Below are 19,432 nucleotides of genomic sequence, written 5' to 3' on the forward strand. Positions count from 1 at the left end.
CAGTCTTGTGTCAAGTTGCTATCAGAGTTTATCTTGTAAAAGATATTATTGAAGATACTTCCATAACTCGTAAATAATCGTCTTTTGGAAATTGTAATTATTGATAGTTGTCTTTCCTTATCTCTAGATTACTGTCTTGCACATCAAGCTTAGAAAAGATCTTGTATTCCTAATTCTAGCTACATTGTAATTGTATTTAAACCCTTGTAATCAATGAATAGAAATCACACATTCAATCGTAAATCTTTCATGGTATCAGAGATCTCCAAAACTTAAATAATTCATCTGGCCAAATTTTTTTTTCCGATAACCAATGCCAGCCAATAACATGCTTCTCCCAAATTCCGATGAACCAAACAAACTTATTTCCGTCAACAAGCCCACTACCGTCCGTCTTGTGTTAAGCATCGCTATCTCTTATGGTTGTCTCTTCGTCAATTAGATGTCAATAACACATTTCTTCAAGGTCATTTGTCTGATGATGTTTTTTTTACTCAACCGCCTGGTTTGTTGACGCCAATAATCCGACACATGTTTGAAAATTGTCTAAAGCAATATATGGCCTTAAGCAGGCTCCCCGAGCGTGGTTCACTGAACTACATAATTTTCTTACGTCCTATGGGTTTGTAAACTCTATCTATCTCCGACTCCTCTTTATTTATTTTTACTAAAGGCAGTATTCGTATCTTTGTTCTTGTTTATGTGGACGATATTATTGTGACTGGATCGTCTGACACGGCTATTTCAATTTTTTTGCTGATATCTCACGCTGCTTTTCTCTCAAGGATTTGGGTCCCCTGTCCTATTTTCTTGGTATTGAGGTTACTCCGACGCAACGTGGGTTGCATCTTAATCAGTCGAAATATATATCCGACATTTTGTTATGCTATAACATGGCTGATTGTCGCCTTGTGTCTACTCTCATGTCTACGGAATTATCTCTTATTCGTCAGCCTAATTTGTCAGTACATGATGAATCACAGTATCGTGCAATCCGTTGGTATTCTTCAGTATCTTTCCTTCACGGTAAATGGACTTGCTCAATTCCTTACGCATCCGACTGAGTCCCATTGGATGGCTCTCAAAGGACTTCTGAGGTATCTCAAAGGCACTTTTCATCTCGGTATTCATCTTACTCACTCGTCACCGTTCGTTCTTCATGCTTTTTGCGACACTGGCGGGTGATAAGGAAGATTATGTTTCTACTTGTGGTTATCTAATATTTCTTGTCTCGAATCCCGTCTCTTGGTCAACTAAGAAACAACGTGCTCTCTTACGCTCATTGACTAAATCGGAATTCAAAGTCGTCTCCGACACCACGATTGAGCTTCTTTGGCTCACTGCCCTTTTATTCGAACTTGGCGTGCCCATCTCTCACACTCCGACTGTCTATTGTGATAATTTGGGAGTGTTTCATTACTCTGCTAATTCGATTTTTCAATCGCGAATGAAGCATCTAACTTTGTCGTTTCATTTTGTTCGTGAACAGGTACAAATTGGACGTCTTCGTGTGCAGCATATCAATGGCTCTGATCAAATTGTTGATGTCTTAACCAAACCACTTCCTCGCTTGCGCTTTGTCACGTTGGTCTCCAAGACTGGTCTTACTCTCCGACCGACCGTCTTGCGGGAGCGTGTAAAAGATATTATTAAAGATACTTCCATAACTCGTAAATAATCGTCTTTAGGAAATTGTAATTATTGATAGTTGTCTTTCCTTATCTCTAGATTACTGTCTTGCACATCAAGCTTAGAAAAGATCTTGTATTCCTAATTCTAGCTACATTATAGTTGTATTTAAACCCTTGTAATCAATGAATAGAAATCACACATTCAATGTAAATCTTTCACATCTGTTGAGTTTCAATACATGGTAAGCATGTGCACTAACCACTCTTCAAGCCCTAAAAACATTCAAGTAAAGGGGTAAATATCGATTGAATTTTAACCATTATCTCATAATTTTGATTAAAATGGTCATCTCAACAAAGACAACATTACACATTTTATCGGTAAGTGACACTAGAGCATTTAAATAGTCACAAAATTGGCAAAGGGAATCATTTGAAGAAGACAAGAGTATGAAACATTGAGTCAGTCAACAATGCAATATTTGTCCCAAGTAATACAAATCGTCTCAAATGATTTGAATATGAGAAACATATAGAAAGGTGAGAGCGACGGGCATGTGGAAACGCTTCCAAAGGCTAAAAGAATATAATTACACCATTTTTATCGTATTTCAATTGCAACAGCGCCCAATTAAATTTTACATTTTAATTTCTTTAATTAATCAAAATAGAATCTTTGATTAAATATTGGGTTTGTGTAGTTACGGTTGAATGGATGCGGAGATCAGATACATTTCATATTCCCTTAGTAGAACGAATAGTCGGCGCAATTGACTTGAGTGTTTGTTAAACTGAGCTACACCTAATTTATTGTTTTTTAAGTAGGATATTGTTTTGAATAAGGTTATGAGTTTTGTAATAGAGTAGGTGATAATGAGTTTTAGTATTTTCCGTTGAATAAGGTTATGAGTTTTGTAATAGAGTGGGTGGTAATGAGTCTCGGTATTTTACCGTGATGCAATCTTTTTGATTAGATGTTAATAGTACCCAAAAATGCTTGAAATGGATCTCAAGTTTTTTTTGGGTGTAAACCATTCAGGTTAATCCAGATTCGAGCCGGATAGGATTAGTAAGGGCGTTAAAACTCTCTCTCAAAGGATTAGTAAGGGCGTTAAAACTCTCCCTCATAAGTTTTAACAATGCTGCATTCCCAGGATTCGAACACAAGACCTCGGATTAAGTTAGAATAACCCTTATTAGTTGACCTAAAGTGTTTTCAAGCATTATAAAACTGCAACTTAAAATATTTAATTTATGTTTAGGAGCGAAGAGGAACTGAAATTTGGTCTCCTATTTAGTCCCTTAATATGCTAGTGACTTCAATGTCGCTCCTTATACAAAATACTATTTCGGCGGATTTAAATGAAACAAAACATAAAATAATTCATATATACGATAAACAATAAATATTAATTACCGTTGACAATATTTATTTAAATCCGTCGCAAAAATACAAATATACAATGATATTAAACGAGATTATTTATTGTGAAAGATAATCTTTTATGTGAGGACCAATCATGATATATATTCCTCATAGCACATGGAGTTACAACATACAATATGGTAATAATAAAGCGTTCAGATCCTCTCCAGTTCTAAAAAGAACTGGAAGGTCCAGTTCTCTCTAGGATCATGACACGTGGAGTGGGCTTAATTGAAGGGTTAAGATTTTCCAAAGCAACAAATATCCCTCTGTCTCTTTATTTGTGACTTCTTCCTCTAATTCAATTCCAACTCTTCAATTACTCCTCCATTGATAATTTCAATTACAAGTTTTCATCATATGGGACAAACTCAACATCCTCGTCCCACATTCAACTATCACAAATAATCTTGGGACAATTACAACTCTTCAACAATGGTGACCAAACCTCAAACCCCTGAGATTCATGCTAAAACACTTGACTGTCGTCCCTCACCGGACCGTCATCCTTCTAAACCGCTTGCTCATTGTCATCTATAGATCGTATTTGAAGAAGGAATTGAATATTGGCCAGTAGTTGAGAGTGGTAAATTTATTGGGGTCAATTATCTTCACTATGCTTGTTCGATTCTCCCGGAGATTTTACCGCTTTCAATCTTGAATTTTCTTAATCTCGTCCGGAATCCGTTTTCCGGCAATATTCCGGCAACTATCTATGCATGCAGGACTTGTGAGATAACAAATTGAGGAGGGTCGATTAAATTTGATGAAGAACAGAAGAAGGCATTAAGAGATAAGTGACATTTTTTAGAGAAAAAATCACAACCCTTAATTGCCAACCTCTACACGTGTAATCATCCTAGGGCAGAACTGGACCCTCCAGTTCTTTTAAGTACTGGAGAGGATCCGTTCGCAATAATAAATGCTTTATATATAGAGCAACCAAATTGACGGCGGATCATATGCGTGCATGCTCGCTATGTTGAAGAAGTTGCACTTGTGCCTAACCATACAAGTAGAGAAGTAGAGGACATAGAGCAGAGCCGAGGGGACAAAATGAAATTACAAGCATGGGTGCTTCATTTGATTGATGAGAAGTACTCCATACCTTTCCATGTGAGCCTCATCAGAAATGACAACATAAATTAAAATAACCATAAATTGGTAGGGTGCACTTCGTTACCCAAATTCTCAATTTGTAACGATATCATTTCCTCCTTGTAACCTCTCATAAGGAGCAAGTGGGAGATCACAAGCTTGACAATTTGACTTTGTTATAACTTATAAGTAATCTTCTTATTTATTTACTCGGTATATACACGATTTTAAGACTGTAAATATTATAGATCTGGTTAACATGTTAACTGGGTCAGGTTTGAGTCAGGTCAGTTTAGATCAAATAGGGTTAACAAATATTCGGGTACAAGGACGTATAAGGCCTTGTGCAGCCACGACTTAAACCTAGCAAATGGGTCATTCGAGGCGAGTCACTTCGAATTGGGTCATTTTCAGGTCAATTTATTGGATCACTTTCGGGTCGGGTCGCATCGGAACGGTTCATTTTGGGAGAGTCCTTCTGGGTCGTTCGGGTCATTTCGAGTCGTGATTTTGCCATTATTAAGTCATTTCAGGTCATTTTGAATCAATCGGGTCACTTCGAGTATGGTCATTTTCGGTTCAGCTCTCTTTGGGTTTATCAAATCGCTTTCAGGTCATACATTTCTGGTCATTTTCGGGTCTCCGGTCAGCCTTATTGGGTAGGGTCGTACTGGTTGTGTCAGTTTGCCAGGTCTAGCCACGAGCACGGGAACAGAGCCTCCAGTTTCGACCATCGAATTTACAAGATTTATTGATGGAATAATTCAAGACAAACCTAGAAATATACTCCGTAATACACTACTCCATTCATATTTGGGGCCTTTTTTTCTACGTTTATGGTGCACAGGTCCTTCATTTATTTTAAGACCCCTATTCGGATCGGATGGGGCCGAGTTAAGACATTTCGGGTTCGGATTATTTTTGGGTGGGTTGTTATCAAGTTATTTGGCATAATAGTTAGTATGTGATAACAAATATTACCTTGATAGGGTCGGGCTAATACGAATTCAGAACAAATTCAAATCTCCTGTACTGGTGCGGTTTGGGTTATTCCGACCGGGTTATTCAAGTCGGGTAAGTTACCAGGGCCTAGGAAAAAACACACTTTGCCATAGGTTTTTTTTACCACAAATATTTCTTTATATTTACTAGTCAAAGTTTTCAAAAACAAAATAGGAGCATTATTAATACATCATTTTACACTTATCTTCTTTTTCTTTTCTTTTATTTTTTCGGATTGAAACCTTCTAAACTAAACTGAATTTAATGGACGTGAATTGAACTGTAACGAACATAGTTAAAATGGGTTGAACCAAACTTGAACTGCAAATTTTGATGATAATAGCACTGATAATAATAAGCGTGTTGATTTTCGCAATATGTATTTACTCATTGAAGTACGCTTGCCTTTAACAAAAATACCATTTTCATTTCCCTTCTCTCAAACGGTCTGACTCCATTATCTTTCTCTCCATTACCTATTCATTACTTATTAATGGTTAGGATTTCGTTTGGGGTCAAAATAGAGGGATCAGATGCATTCAAGACATTTCATCTCCACCTCAATTTTTTCACCATCACAAATAAATCTAGGCCGTCGATTTATTCTCGAAATTAAATTGTATTCATTGATAAGTAATGGAGAGGGATATGTAATGGGGAGGATCCATTGCCCCTCTCAAATCCCTTCATTTTCTCAATCTCTTTCCTCTCCTTCATAATTTAAAAGGTTGTAAAGGTAGGAATTCAGGGTGTGTTTGGATATTAAAAGTGGAGGGAAAGGGAGGGGAGGAGGAAGGAGGAAGGAGGAAAGGGAAAGGGAAAGGGAGAGAAGGGAAGGGGAGGGCAGGGGGAGTAGAATGTGGGTGTTTGGAATTTCCCTCCAAATCTTGCTTATTGTAAAAAAAATTTGATTAGGCTTGAAGGAGGGAAATCGAATCCTCCAAATCTTGCTTATTGTGGAAAATTTTTTATTAGGCTTGGAGGAGGAAAATTGGATCCCTCCAAATCTCTCCCCCTCCATTTCCCTCCACCCTCATTTCCTATCCAAACAACGGATTTTAAATCCAATATTCCCCTCCTTTTCTTTTCCCTCCAAATTACTCAATAAAGTGTGTTTGGATGCTAAAATAGGAGAGAAGAAAGGGAAGAGAAATGGAGGGGAGGGGGAAAGAAATGCGAGTGTTTGGATACAATTTCCTTCTAAATCTTGCCTATTGTGAAGATTTTTTGATTAGGCTTAGAGGAGGGAAATTAGATCCCTCCAAATCCCCCCCCCCATTTCCCTCCATCCTTATTTTCTATCCAAACAAGAGAATTTAAATCTCCTGCTCTCCATCATTTTCTTTCCCTCCAAATGGATAATAAAAGTGGAGGGAAAGGGAAGGGAGGGGAGGGGAGGGGGAAGGAGCCTAGGGAAAGGGAAAGAAAGGAAGGGGAGGGGGAATGGAGTGTGGTTGTTTGGATACAATTTACCTCCAAATCTTACCTACTGTGGAGAAATTTTAATTAGAACTGAATGAGGGAAATTGGATCCCTCCAATTCTCTCCCCCTCCATTTCCTCTACTCTCATTTTCTATCAAAACAAGAGATTTTAAATCCCTGCTCTCCCTTCCTTTTTTCCCCTCTAAATCCCCCAATCCAAACAAGTGTTTTAGAGCGTTCTTTTACTTAGAGTATCAAAAGGAAAGTATTACTAAAAAAAAGTACAACCATAAGTAAATAATATAATGTGAAAATAAATTATGTAAAATAATAATACCACCACCTCAAGATATATATAAAATACATTATGAAATACTCTGTATAATATCAACTAGTATAGGCCTCGTGCAATGCATTGCACGGGGTTTATAGAATTTTACCTTTTAGTATCTATATTTATAGAGTATAAATTGAAAATTTATTATTTTTTAACATTTTCCATCATTATATTTTGATTTGAGAGAAAAAAAAAAAATTTAAGTAATACTCATAACATGAAATGTGTATTTTAACGAAAAAAAAGTTTTTACATAGATTTAATGATATTGTTTTATAACTTTTTTAATAGCATATTTTTATGAAAATTTTATCATCAAAAAATCTAGAATCAAATCTTAAATAGGGAACTATATTGAAATAAGAAAAAAATAAGAAATTATATCAAAATAGGGAAAATATTTTAGGCGGGAAAACTTTGAGTTTTTCCTATTCATTTAGTATATAAGGGATTGTCACATGTTTTCTTTATTTACTGTATTTATTAGCTACTTTTTTGACTAATATTTTCCACAAGTTACCTTTAGAGAAGCAATCGAAATTATTGAGATTCAACTTCAAAACACCAAAGCCCAATTGAAATGCAGTGGGCCATAATCCAACCATCTCTTATGTTATCACTCGCCTTAGCTAAAACAAAACTGCTCCAAAGGCATTATGTGCGTTGTCTTATATTATATCATCGATCGTTACTCAAAAATGGCCACTGCTTTGGCTCCCTCAAAAATGGCCACTGCTTTACAAAAATAGGGAAGATGCTTAACACGATCGTTACTCACTGTTGTCAACTTTGGTAGCGAGAGACGAAGAAAACGAATTTACAGGGATGAATCAAGTACTTAAACTCAGACAACGGTCGTGTTTTCTTATCATTACATAATGGAGGGAGGATAAAGCTTTTCCTTCACAAACAAAGATAAACAAAGAGTTGAATAAATCCTACGGAATTCATTTCAGATTACAATCTCAAAGAATTTGAGTTATTTTAACAAGTACAGATCAGATCCGCTTTTCCATGCGTCCCCACCGAGCCAACACTTCTTTGCCTCCTCTCCTTCACTCTTCAATGGCCAATGGAACAGCCTGGGCCTGAAAGTAAAGACATGAAGATATGAGCATATTTTATATCACGGCGATGTCAGATATATAGCTTAGTTGGTAAAACAGTCACAGAGTGGTAGTACTAATAATGACTTGAAAGCGAAAAAAAATTGTCCTACTGCTACTACTACAAATTTCGTGTTTTCACTTACAAGCTGGCGGTACTTGAGGGCATGGAACATTTCAAGGTAACGGCGAGCTTCACGACGGTCAAGATTTGAGACGTATTTCCAGAAACCGTAAACACCAGCAAGTGTGAGCAGTCTATCAGAGTAAATTTTCCATGTATATCTGCACACAAGTTGATCCCAAAATGTAAGACTTAGAGAAACATCACAAAACACCTAGTAGAAATATTAATAGAATATAAACAATTATGCTTACTTCTCTTCAATTCTTTTTAGTCCACCTAGTGATATAGCCTCCCAGTGAGAAGGATCAGCCTTGCTCTTCTGGAAGAAATCAACGAGAAGCTCAGCCGCCTTTTCTCCATGGTATGGATCGATATGAAAGCCTGATTTCCCGTTGACTATGATCTCGGCTGGCCCACCATGGCAAGTAGCAAACGTTGGCAGACCACAAGTCATGGCTTCCACTACAGTCAAACCGAAGGCCTCGTAGTAAGCAGGCTGGACAAATGCACCTCTGGTGTCTGCAATGTACCTGTACAGCTCACCGTTCCTGACCCGGTTCATTTGGGCTGAGATCCACCGGAACTGGCCATTTAGTTTATATTGATCGATTAGCTCATACATTTTCTTCATCTCTGCTTTCTCTTCTGTGTCCTTGGACTCTTTCGTACGGTCACCGGCGACAACCACGAGATTAACAAGCTCTCTGAGCTTATCGTTCTTACCATACCATTCGACAAGGCCTGTCATGTTTTTGACCCTGTCGAGTCTTGCCATCGAGAATATGATTGGCTTGTTTCGGTCCTTTAGCACACATCTGTTCATACGAGTTCACAAGGTTAGTGTTGAGCTATATCTCACCTGGACTTTGCAGGTACTGGGGGTATAGTCTTAAAAACCAACTTTCAATAAAAAAATATGAGTTGAGTTGTTTTAAAGTGTAGGAGAAATGTCATATTAGTCAGTGCAGGAGTATCGCCTAAAAGTGAAGACTCAACGACCTGGAAAGTCGCACGGTAAATAAAAGAATGTAACAGTAAGGATAAGTTCGGTAGAGAAAATTACATGTGCTCCTCGTTCTGGACATCACTGAAAAGCAGATCTTCGATTTCGGGATGGAGGGTTGTGAGTCTTCTCTTCTCTTCTGTGTAAGGGAAGTAGACAGACAGATCAGCTCCAGGTGAGACAATGTTGAATTTAGGGTCAAATACATCGATTCCGTGAACAACTCGGTAGAGTCCAGGAAGAGTGAAAGCCGTGTGACTCTCATATTGCCCGATAGTGTCCTTGCTGAAATAAACAAAATATCGCAGATTAGTAAACATAATTTACTTTCCCAGAGATGAAATTTCGGTCATCAAAACTAAAGTTCTTACTTTCCAGCAATCTCTTGGAATGTACTGGTAATAATAAAGTCAGTATGGTTCATGGCAATAAGATCAGCAGTGAACTGACAAGAAAAGTGGTATTTCTCCTCGAATGACTTCCAGTAGATGTCTGAGTTTGGATACTTGGTTTTCTCCAATGCATGAGCAATTGTACACTGTGACACCGATTTATAAACACAAGGAGTTAAACTTGAGAAGCACAGTTAGAACACAATGCTGAATAGAAACTCAATTAAGCAAACAGACCTGTGTAACTCCGAGCTTGTGGGCTAACAGAGAGGCGACAATGTTCCCGTCACTGTAGTTTCCAATAATTAAATCAGGCTTCCCTTGCAGCTCTCCAATCATTTCATTTGCAACATCCTGAAGGAGGAATTTCATTAGCATGATCAAAATTTAAAATAATATGAGTATTGACTAATTTGAAATAGAAGCCTTTATAGCTACAACCCTGGAACCAAAACCGATGACCATTGACCCTTAACGACCCAGAAGGCGAAGGGCCAGTCTGGTGAGTCTACTCAGAAGGGGTAATACCTCAGTGAAAGTCTCTAGGTAAGGCCAAACTTCGAAACGAGAAATCCATCTCCTGACAATGCCTTTCTCAGTTCTGAAGGGAACACGAAGAATGTGTGAATGCTCAGTTCCAAAAACCTTCTCGAGGCGCTGGCCACAGGTGGTTCCAACTGCATCAGGGAGTAGACGAGTTACAATAAGGATGCGAGGGACAATGTCAAGCCCTTGTTGCTTGATGCGCAGAAGCATCTCATTCTCCAAAGCACGGACTTGATCTAGGATATACACAACCTGAAGAACAACATATTGATCAGAATATTGGACTCCAAAAGTAATACTGTGTGTTTTTTAAAGGGAGTCACAAAGGCAGTTTCAATAACAACAACGGGGTTTGAACCCAGGTCACGAACATCATCCAGCAATGACTTTAACCTTATGGCATATATGAGAATGTAATGTCATAAATGAAGTGCATATATGATAAAACAAAAGAACAGGTTACCTGGCCACCAGTGTCAGGGTAACCCAGCACATTGGCCTGAGCAAAGTAACCATGCGGTGAGAGGATGACAACATTGAATACCATCGGGATCCGACCAAGGAACTTCTCGAGGGTGCATGAATCAGGAGCCTCCAGAAGGTCCAGAAGAAGCTGAATCATGTCCAGCACTCTCTCAGCAGTGTCTCCCCATCCTCTTTCCAGGCCAATTTCCTGAAATTTGTGATCGAACTCGGAGTAGGGTGTGTCAGCAGGTAGGGCGGACAAAAAATCTTCTGCCTTGCGAAGAACTGACTGAAGGGAATCCAGGTTTCGGATTCTGTCATTCAACATCATTGTCTGAAAAACAACAAAAGATCACAACTTCAGAAAAAGGGACAGAGGACACTGACATTCTGAAGGCATATTGGTAAATCAAAAGAGTATCTGGATCAGATCCACAGTGTCATAGAGGGATCAGTAAAGAGACTGCCCCTCAAGACTTTCACAGTGCACATTTGCACACGAATTGAATCCTACCGAAGCAAAAGTAGCAATAATGAATTTTTACCGTGCCCTTGTAGTGGTGCATCCTAAGAAAGTCCAGCAAAGGGCGCATGCTCTCTTTGTCATGGAACATCTTAGCAGAGAGGTGCCTGTTAAGGAACTCGACACCATTACCAATGGACTTGGAAAGGGTTGGGCGAGGGACTGAGGCATTGAATGGCTCGAAATCAAGCTCAAGCACAAAGTTTCCATTCGTGCTGCAGATCATTCATCAATGGTAAACAGCATGTCAGATTTCCATATCATAATAATGCGGATTTAAAAGACACGAATTAATCCTTGAACTTACTTTCCGTTCACCAATTCTTCCTTCATGTGAAGGAATTCAGAGGGAGTTAATTCCTGAACAGCAAGAGCATCAATATTGACACGGATGTACTCCCACACACCGGGACGTGGTCGAACAGCAAGACCGATCCATGGAGCCAACACAATTGCTTCCTGAAAATTGTAATTATGACAAGTAGACAACATGAGAAGCAACAACAACAACAACATTACTCCTTATCTCAAAGGTAGGGGATCAGAAGTACAACGTCAGTTGTAGATAGCGTAATAACGGTGTAGGGTCTCAAGATCGATAGTGTTTTGGTAGTTTTACGGTATAAAATGCAAGTGTGAGTTTCTATGGAACGGATATGTTATGCAAGTCAGTTTTGGGTGTAGAAAGCATGAACCAGTGAAATGCACATATGAAACAGTCTCAGTTGTGAAAACAATCGAAATCAATCCTTATGCACTCCTATATTAATGGGATGGTAAGTTTATGTAAAACCGTCTGATATAACATTTTATGCTAACTCTATCGAAAAGTTGAGAACTTTATACCTGGGTGTGCCTCAAAATTTCACCAAAGGGACCATCAGCAAGCTTGTTGTTGCCTGATATCGCTTCAAACTCAGCCGCCACCTCATGAGCTTGCAAAATTCCCTTCCCATGACTCGTAACTCTATCCAAATTTAATTGATCAATCAATTAAAAAGTACCCAACTAAATCAAACATGTGATCTATCAAAAGAATCTACCCTAAAAAGGAAACCATATTATAGAACACATCAATAAACAGAGCCAAAGTAAAGAATAAACGCATAATCAACAGATCAATGTTCCTGCTAGTCAATTAATCCACATAATAAACAAAGTAAAACATAAACCCTTCCGATTTTCGAAAACTATCTATTTATACAATTAGTCTCCTGTAAGACGGTCTTATATATTAATACGCTAAGAAATCAACCCCCCAACCATACGATCATGGGTCGGTTTATAATAACTTTGTCATAAAACCGTCTCCTACATCATATACAATTAATATTATGAAACTACTACCCTGAAACCTACAAAACGGCTAAACTTTACATTGTTCACCCAAAAATTAATTTTTCTGGAAAAATTAATCACTACAAGTAATTAAATGGCAAAACTAATACGGAGTAAGATTAAATTGAAAAAAATAATTGATTAAAAAGTATAAAAAAATTACCTGGAAAGGAAGGGTAGAATTTCATTGCGTTGAGCAGTGAGAGTCTCATCTAAGCGCTCCTTAAGACTGGGTACTCGGGTCAGACGAGCTGCCATTTCTTAGCTAACCTTAAAATCTGTAACAACAAAATTAACACCTTTGTTAAACCCAACAACCGGATAATTATAGACACAACGGGTGATACTGAATTTCGGTATTAACCAAACTAACTAACTATGGAGTATCCCATAAGAAATGTATTATTTTCGAACAAAAAAGAAAAGAAATGTATTTGTTAATTATTATAAGTTGATGGATTTTGTTTACCTTCGTCAAAAAATAAATAAAAAACATATAATTTGACACTTAAAAAAATGAACACGTCTTACTCTAATGACTAAGCTGCCTGAAAACGACTTTGATCAAAAATATGGAATAGGGTCCAAATTTATGAACTGAAACTTTTATGATCCGAGAAATGTGACTTAAAGTGGTACCTTATTGAAGTCACAGTTGTACATTTGGTCTTGCACAAGAATTTCTAATTACCGTAATTAATTTGGTAGTTTTTATTAAGGAAAAGCCCGCCTTGATTTTTAAGCTAAATTAATGAACAACTAATAGGTGGTTAAGCCTAGAATCGACATTTTTACGAGATGGTAACGTCTACTATTATGCCAATGACGCTAAAATTTGAGATAAAACATGACTAGAAGATTAATGAAAAAGCATTAAGAAAATAATGTGAAAATGTAATAAGAAGAAGAGGAAGAAAGGACACTCAAACTCACCACAAAATAGTCAAATGGTATGAAGAAAGTGGAGAGTAAACGGATGTGTTTTTAGGAGAATGGGGTTTTAGGGAATTTATAGATGAGCATCAGCCAACAGGGTCGCTTGTATACCAAGCAAGCAATAAATGCAAATATTGTCTAAATGGATTTTCCACCACTGATTATGGTCTTGCCATTTGTATTCTATGTACTCTATACTCCCTCCATTCAACTCCACTTTACATGTTTGTTTTATCACGTTTGCCAACGCAACTTTTACACAATAAATATCTTTAGTTACGTATTTGCAAAAATTATAAAAATTAGATATTTTTAATGTACTCTTAAAGACGAATCAAATAAGATCACACATGAATATATTTTAACTTATGTATCGAGAGAAAATTGAAGTTGAATGTCTGCTTGTGAATAGTGTGCAAAATAGAAACATGCAAAGTGGAGTTGAATGCAGGGAGTATTTTTCTAGCATCTTTTCGACCAAAATGGATCTCTCCATTTCTTTCTCTTTATTTCTTTCTCTTTATTTCCTCTCTTAAACTCATTTAATAATATTTTTTCACCAAATTTCATTATCCCTTTATTTTTATCTATAAATTTTGAGCCGTTCGATGATCTCAGAATACGATCTGAACCACCGATAGGAAATGGCCTCTCCATTTCTTTTTAGGAAATGGAGAGACTCTCCTCACCTTTTAGACCTACTTTTGTACTTTACATAAATCCTTATTTGCAACGGTAACAAGATTGTGATCTTTTGATACGATTAAAGTAACAGTAAGTGGGAAAGTAACTGAGTAAAGTAGGAGAAAGAGGTTGTGAGTCTTACTTTAATGGATCAGCTTAATTTTCGTTCCTTGTAAAAAAAAAAAAAAGGAAGTTTGATCTGAACTCGTACGATAGTATAACGGTGAACATGATTGGTTTGTTTTTTAAATAAAAAGTTCATTTACTTGCATTTTAATTAACTTTATTAAGAAATTAGAGTTAGATTAAATGGTCAATTGACAATGAGGTGTTTGCCATTTAGTAGAAAGAAAATTAATAAAAATGGTTTTTGATTTGGATTTGTCTTTACATCTAGAAAAAGGGTAGAAAACTACTCTAAAGGTTGTCAATTTGTCAACAACTCTACAGAGGTCGCATTATGTGACTTGGAAAATGACCAAAAATAAGGCAAAAGAAGAATATAAAACGTACTACGTAAAACAAATTGTAGTAGCCGACTACTAGAAACATTAGAAAACAACATCCACCAAAATTTCCAGCATTATTAATTTCCTTTGCACGTGGAACCCATCAAACTACTACAACTTTCTGCATAATATCCAAAATGGATAACATAAAATCATAATATATAATCCATCAAAATTACAACAAATACTAATATAGAAATCAACCATTCCTATATAAAACCGTTATATATAAGTATTATTGTAAAATAAGTGATTATTTACCTAAAAACTCTCACTAAAACAACTTTCACCAATCACCATTCTTAATAATAATGCATTAAAGTCTTTTGTTAATTACATGGTTTTACAATGTGATACTGTAAAATCGTTTTACAGACTTACCCAGAATAAGATCGTGTTATAGTTTGAAACGACACTTAACACACTCATTTATTAATATCAGTAAGCGGGCGATTTTGTATTAAGAAATAACATTGTCTTAGGGCCCTTATGGGTCATTTATGCACATTGACCATTTTTCTGTTTTCCATTTTCCTTTCTCACCATTTTTTTCGGTTCAGATGACGATTCATATTTAAAGATAACAAATTATTTTCGATTTGAAACATTATTGTCATTGATGTCCTTATCAATTACGGAGTATTATTATTAACAACTTAGAAATAAAACATAAGTTAGACCTAATCAACTTTGTTATGTTTTGGTATATGTTCTGGTTTTTTGTGCACGTCATTCTACGAACGGTCAAGAACAATGTCGGAGTGCTAACTAAAGAACACTATCCAATGCTTACAGATTAAATTAATGTACATAATTTTCTAACAAATGCTTTGTGGATATGATCAAATAAATGATAATCTAGTTATTCAAGGAATTCTTGGAAAGGACATTAAAGTTAGGGTCACCGAACATTTGATTATTCCACCCACAAAGTTTAACCAATAACAGAATTTATAAGTAGTATAGAACCGTCTCACACCGTAAGACGATTTATTTGTATAAAAATCACTCTTTTGTTAATAATGATCGATTTTTCTAAGTGGACATAGGTTAAGAAATTAAAATAGGAAAAAAATTAAATGTTATTTTAATAAGAAATTGCAATATCTCATCGCTTTTCCTTTTATTTACAAGAAACACATTTAATTCTTTTATTTTTTTAATTTATTATCCTATGCCTAGTGAATATAGGTTAGAAAAACTCATAATAATAAATTAATGATTGTTCTATAGAAAAGACCAGGCTTCATAATACACACTCATCTTATTCAAGAATTTGTGTAGTTTAATCGTGTATCGTATGGGTTTGGATACTAATTGTACCCTAAACAAAAAGGCAAACACCCTTAAAAATATACAAGTACTACAAAAGGAAAAAATTAAACAAATTGACATATCAAAAAAGTTGATGTTAATTGAATTGTATCCATGATTTGTGCTCTAATTGAGTGATGTACAATGATGTAAAGGGCATATTCTTTCACTTTTTCAATGTTAGCTTTTTGTTATTAGTATAAAAAAAATTAAAAAGTTAATAGTATCCTATTCCACTAATTTAAATAGTGAATTTTAATCAAGACCCTCCAATGTCAACAACACAATTATAAAAACCAATAAGTCTTGCTTGTGACGGGTCGGATCTTGCGACGGGTATTTTATGAGTGAAAATGGGTAGAGGGGACAAGGTGGGCACCCACCCCATGTGCTCCTTCTCTCACCCCCTATGGGTTTTTTATGAGACAATATGGTACCCGTCTCTTATTTGTGACGGATACCCTCCGTCACAAATAAGAATTTGTGTATAAAAACATAAGAAGTGACACCAATCATAAAACTTGTTAATAAGGCGATAATAAAAATCTTAAAAAAAATGGGTACCTGAACTTGTGACAAATTCGTAATGCTGATACGATGAACCGAGGTTTTAACAATTATAATAACGAGCAATGTATAACTTCAACGCGATTTTGTTAATAATAATGTGAATTTGTACGTAGTGTAATAGAATAAGATTGATTTGATTTTGATTTGATGATGGAAGGTGAAATCCATAATTGGTTTATATAGGCAATGAGGTAGCATTATGGTACGGAGAGGAGTCTTGAATGGAGTCGTAATTGGAATGCTAATTAAAAAAAAAAAAACAAGAAAGTTAAATACAAGTTGCTACAATTAAAGATTAGTTACCGTGTTCTTTAAGTAAAACCACTTTTAGTTCCTGTTTTACAAGCTCTGGTTTTACGACATATGCCCACAATTTTAAGACATCACTGTGTGTTTGTTTATCCTTTCACTTGATCATTAGTGGCATTTAAGTACTTCGTAGTTGGTACTCGTTATTGTACCCTTTATTTTATTTTATTTTTGAAATAACCTTGAGAGGTTTAATTAATTAATATTAAGTCAGGGGAAGTGGCATTTATAATGTTTTGGGGGAGATTATAGATTCATAATCTCCGAACATTCGTCCAAGGGGTAACATGAGCAAGTAAATAAGCTATCCTATTGAACCGTCTACCAGAAAAAACAAAAGTCTACAAATTGGAACGAATTACAAATCGAGTAAATATTTTTATAAACCAAATGAATGTCGCTTCTACCCATCGTCCGCTGCCGCAACTAGTTTGCCACCGTCAAGCAATCCCCTTCGATTACAACATCCAGGTGCCCTTGTAACACCCTCACTTACCAAGGAGCCTTAACTAGGCTTTCTCCAATAAGTAAGAGCGTTACCATCTCGGCTGCTTGAGGTAAGTATATAAAATAGACCATAAAATAACATTTAATCATTTCTTTACAATTTACATGGGAAACAAAATAAGAAGAACTAACTTATGATAACAATGGGTATACGAAGCGTCATCATTGTCAAATTGTTGCAACCAGTCTCTGTCTTTTGAGTCACTCACACGTTCCCCTTGAGTACTGGCCCCACGCTTTCCAAACCGCTACTTACCTCATCAATCGCCTCCTCACTCCCACATTAAAAAATGTCAGTCCATACTCTGTTCTCTTTTGACGTCCTCCAAAATATGAAAATTTCAGGAATTTCGGTTGCCTTGCTATCCGTGGCTTCGTCCGTATACGTCTCACAAACTTGATCCAAAGTCCATTCCCTATGTCTTCGTTGGTTACTCACCTAGTTAACACTCCTTTCTCTGCCTTGATCTTCTTACCAAACGAATCTACTCGTCTCGCCATGTCCGTTTTGGTGAACACTCATATCCCTTTCATGACCGTCAACCTTCATTCATTTCCCTTCCAACTGCTGATGATTGTTGTACCGTGTCTGTTCCCTTCCTATCCTCACTCGTCCCTGTTGTCCCTGACTCCACCCACACCGCTACCTCTTCCCGATCATCCCCTGGTACTCCTGCTCATGCCACCACACCTCCTCTTCCACTACCCCCTCCTTCACCCCGCCCTCATCCTCGCAACACCCGCGCATCTAATAACATTTTTAAACCCTGCAACATGATGAACCTATCTGCTCAACTCACCCCCACTGAACCCAAAAATGTTAAATTGGCCCTTGCTGACCCCGTATGGTTTGAAGCAATGAAGTCCCAATTCGAGGCTCTCTGTGCCAAAAAGACGTGGGAACTTGTCCCATCTTCATCGTCCATTAATGTTGTCGGGTGAAAGTGGGTGTTCCGCACCAAATTCAACCCCGATGGCACCATCCACAAACACAAAACCGCCTTGTGGCCAAGTATTTTCACCAACGCCCAGGCCTATATTATACCGAAACGTTCAGTCCCATTGTTAAACCGGCTACTGTTTGTTTGTTGCTTACTATTGTCATTCTAATGACTGGTCTCTCCGGCAATTTGATGTCAATGACGCCTTCCTCCAAGGCTCCCTCTCCGAGGAAGTGTACATAGTCCAACCTCCGGGCTTTGTTGACTCTCGCTTCCCCGATCATGTCTGTAAACTCCGTAAGGCCATCTATGGTCTTAAACAGGCTCCAAGAGCGTGGTACACTGAACTTCATTCTTACTTACTCACCGATGGTTTTATCTGCTCTCTTGACGACACATGTCTCTTTATACGACATGGCTCATCCCCTGTTTATGTCTTGTCTGCTCCATTTGGATATATTTGTAGTAGGTTCATTTGGGTAAAAAAAAAACCTGTAATTTTTAAAACCTGAACCTGTTATAAAAATATCCAAATGGGAAGGTGTCAAACATGCAAGGTCTAAAATAAATCTCATAAATAAAACATCGCTAAAGTCGCGAAACAAAGTTATACAACCCAAATATGAAAAAGGGAGACATATGTCCCTAAAAAGTATATGACATAAAAAGTGTGTAAGAGTCACAATAAAATAAAGTCAATCTAGGTCCCAAGGTTACTTTGCTCGCTAGCTCGTCCATGTACCCCATATATGCATCACCTACCTGTCAATCGCATTTTATACAAATACGAAAGCCACAGTTAGTGGGGAGTAACTCCGAGTTCTCCCAGCCACGAAATGTCATAATTAATATAACGTGTAAACATAAGAATATGAATATGAATAACACATAGCTTTAGAATATAGATGCTAGACAATCGTGCTTATCATGTGAACAACAATATAACAACACATAGTCTTAGCATGTGAATACTAGACCGACTCATACTACTCTATCATGTGAATCACATAACATCCGGGAATCCAAACTCTATCAACCATAGCCGGCTTGCATCTCACCTTCTATGATTCATAGAATCATCAAACAAGAAAGGACAATATATCTAGAGACAGGCATAAGTTCTTAGGACAGTCAATAGTCACTCTGTAACTCGAGTCTATACCACGAGGTAAGGTAAACACCCTAGTCCTAAACCTGCGCAGACCTAGCTACATGCGGAAAACTACCGCATCCAAGACCCATGAT

The 19,432-nt window shown here is 37.0% G+C and overlaps 1 protein-coding gene across 4 annotated transcripts; it reads right to left on the reverse strand.

Moving 5' to 3' along the window:
* Window positions 1-7,733: 7,733 nt before the first annotated feature.
* On the reverse strand, window positions 7,734-16,801 carry LOC141597167 (sucrose synthase-like). Of its 4 annotated transcripts, none has more exons than XM_074417530.1 (13): window positions 16,425-16,801; window positions 12,581-12,695; window positions 11,926-12,046; window positions 11,387-11,538; window positions 11,102-11,294; window positions 10,555-10,890; window positions 10,074-10,343; window positions 9,783-9,899; window positions 9,525-9,691; window positions 9,214-9,438; window positions 8,402-8,965; window positions 8,170-8,308; window positions 7,734-8,005 (listed from the first exon to the last, which is right to left on the reverse strand). In XM_074417530.1, the coding sequence occupies exons 2-13, from the start codon at window positions 12,673-12,675 to the stop codon at window positions 7,973-7,975; spliced, it is 2,412 nt and encodes an 803-aa protein (XP_074273631.1). In that variant the 5' UTR covers window positions 12,676-12,695; window positions 16,425-16,801; the 3' UTR covers window positions 7,734-7,972. The 4 variants fall into 4 exon arrangements, with proteins under 4 accessions (XP_074273631.1, XP_074273629.1, XP_074273632.1 ...); XM_074417528.1 differs by lacking the exon at window positions 16,425-16,801 and adding an exon at window positions 13,351-13,482; XM_074417531.1 differs by lacking the exon at window positions 16,425-16,801 and adding an exon at window positions 12,949-13,338.
* Between the last annotated feature and the right edge of the window lie 2,631 nt (window positions 16,802-19,432).

Source organism: Silene latifolia, chromosome 8, assembly GCF_048544455.1.
Source record: "Silene latifolia isolate original U9 population chromosome 8, ASM4854445v1, whole genome shotgun sequence".
Taxonomy (NCBI): Eukaryota; Viridiplantae; Streptophyta; class Magnoliopsida; order Caryophyllales; family Caryophyllaceae; genus Silene; species Silene latifolia.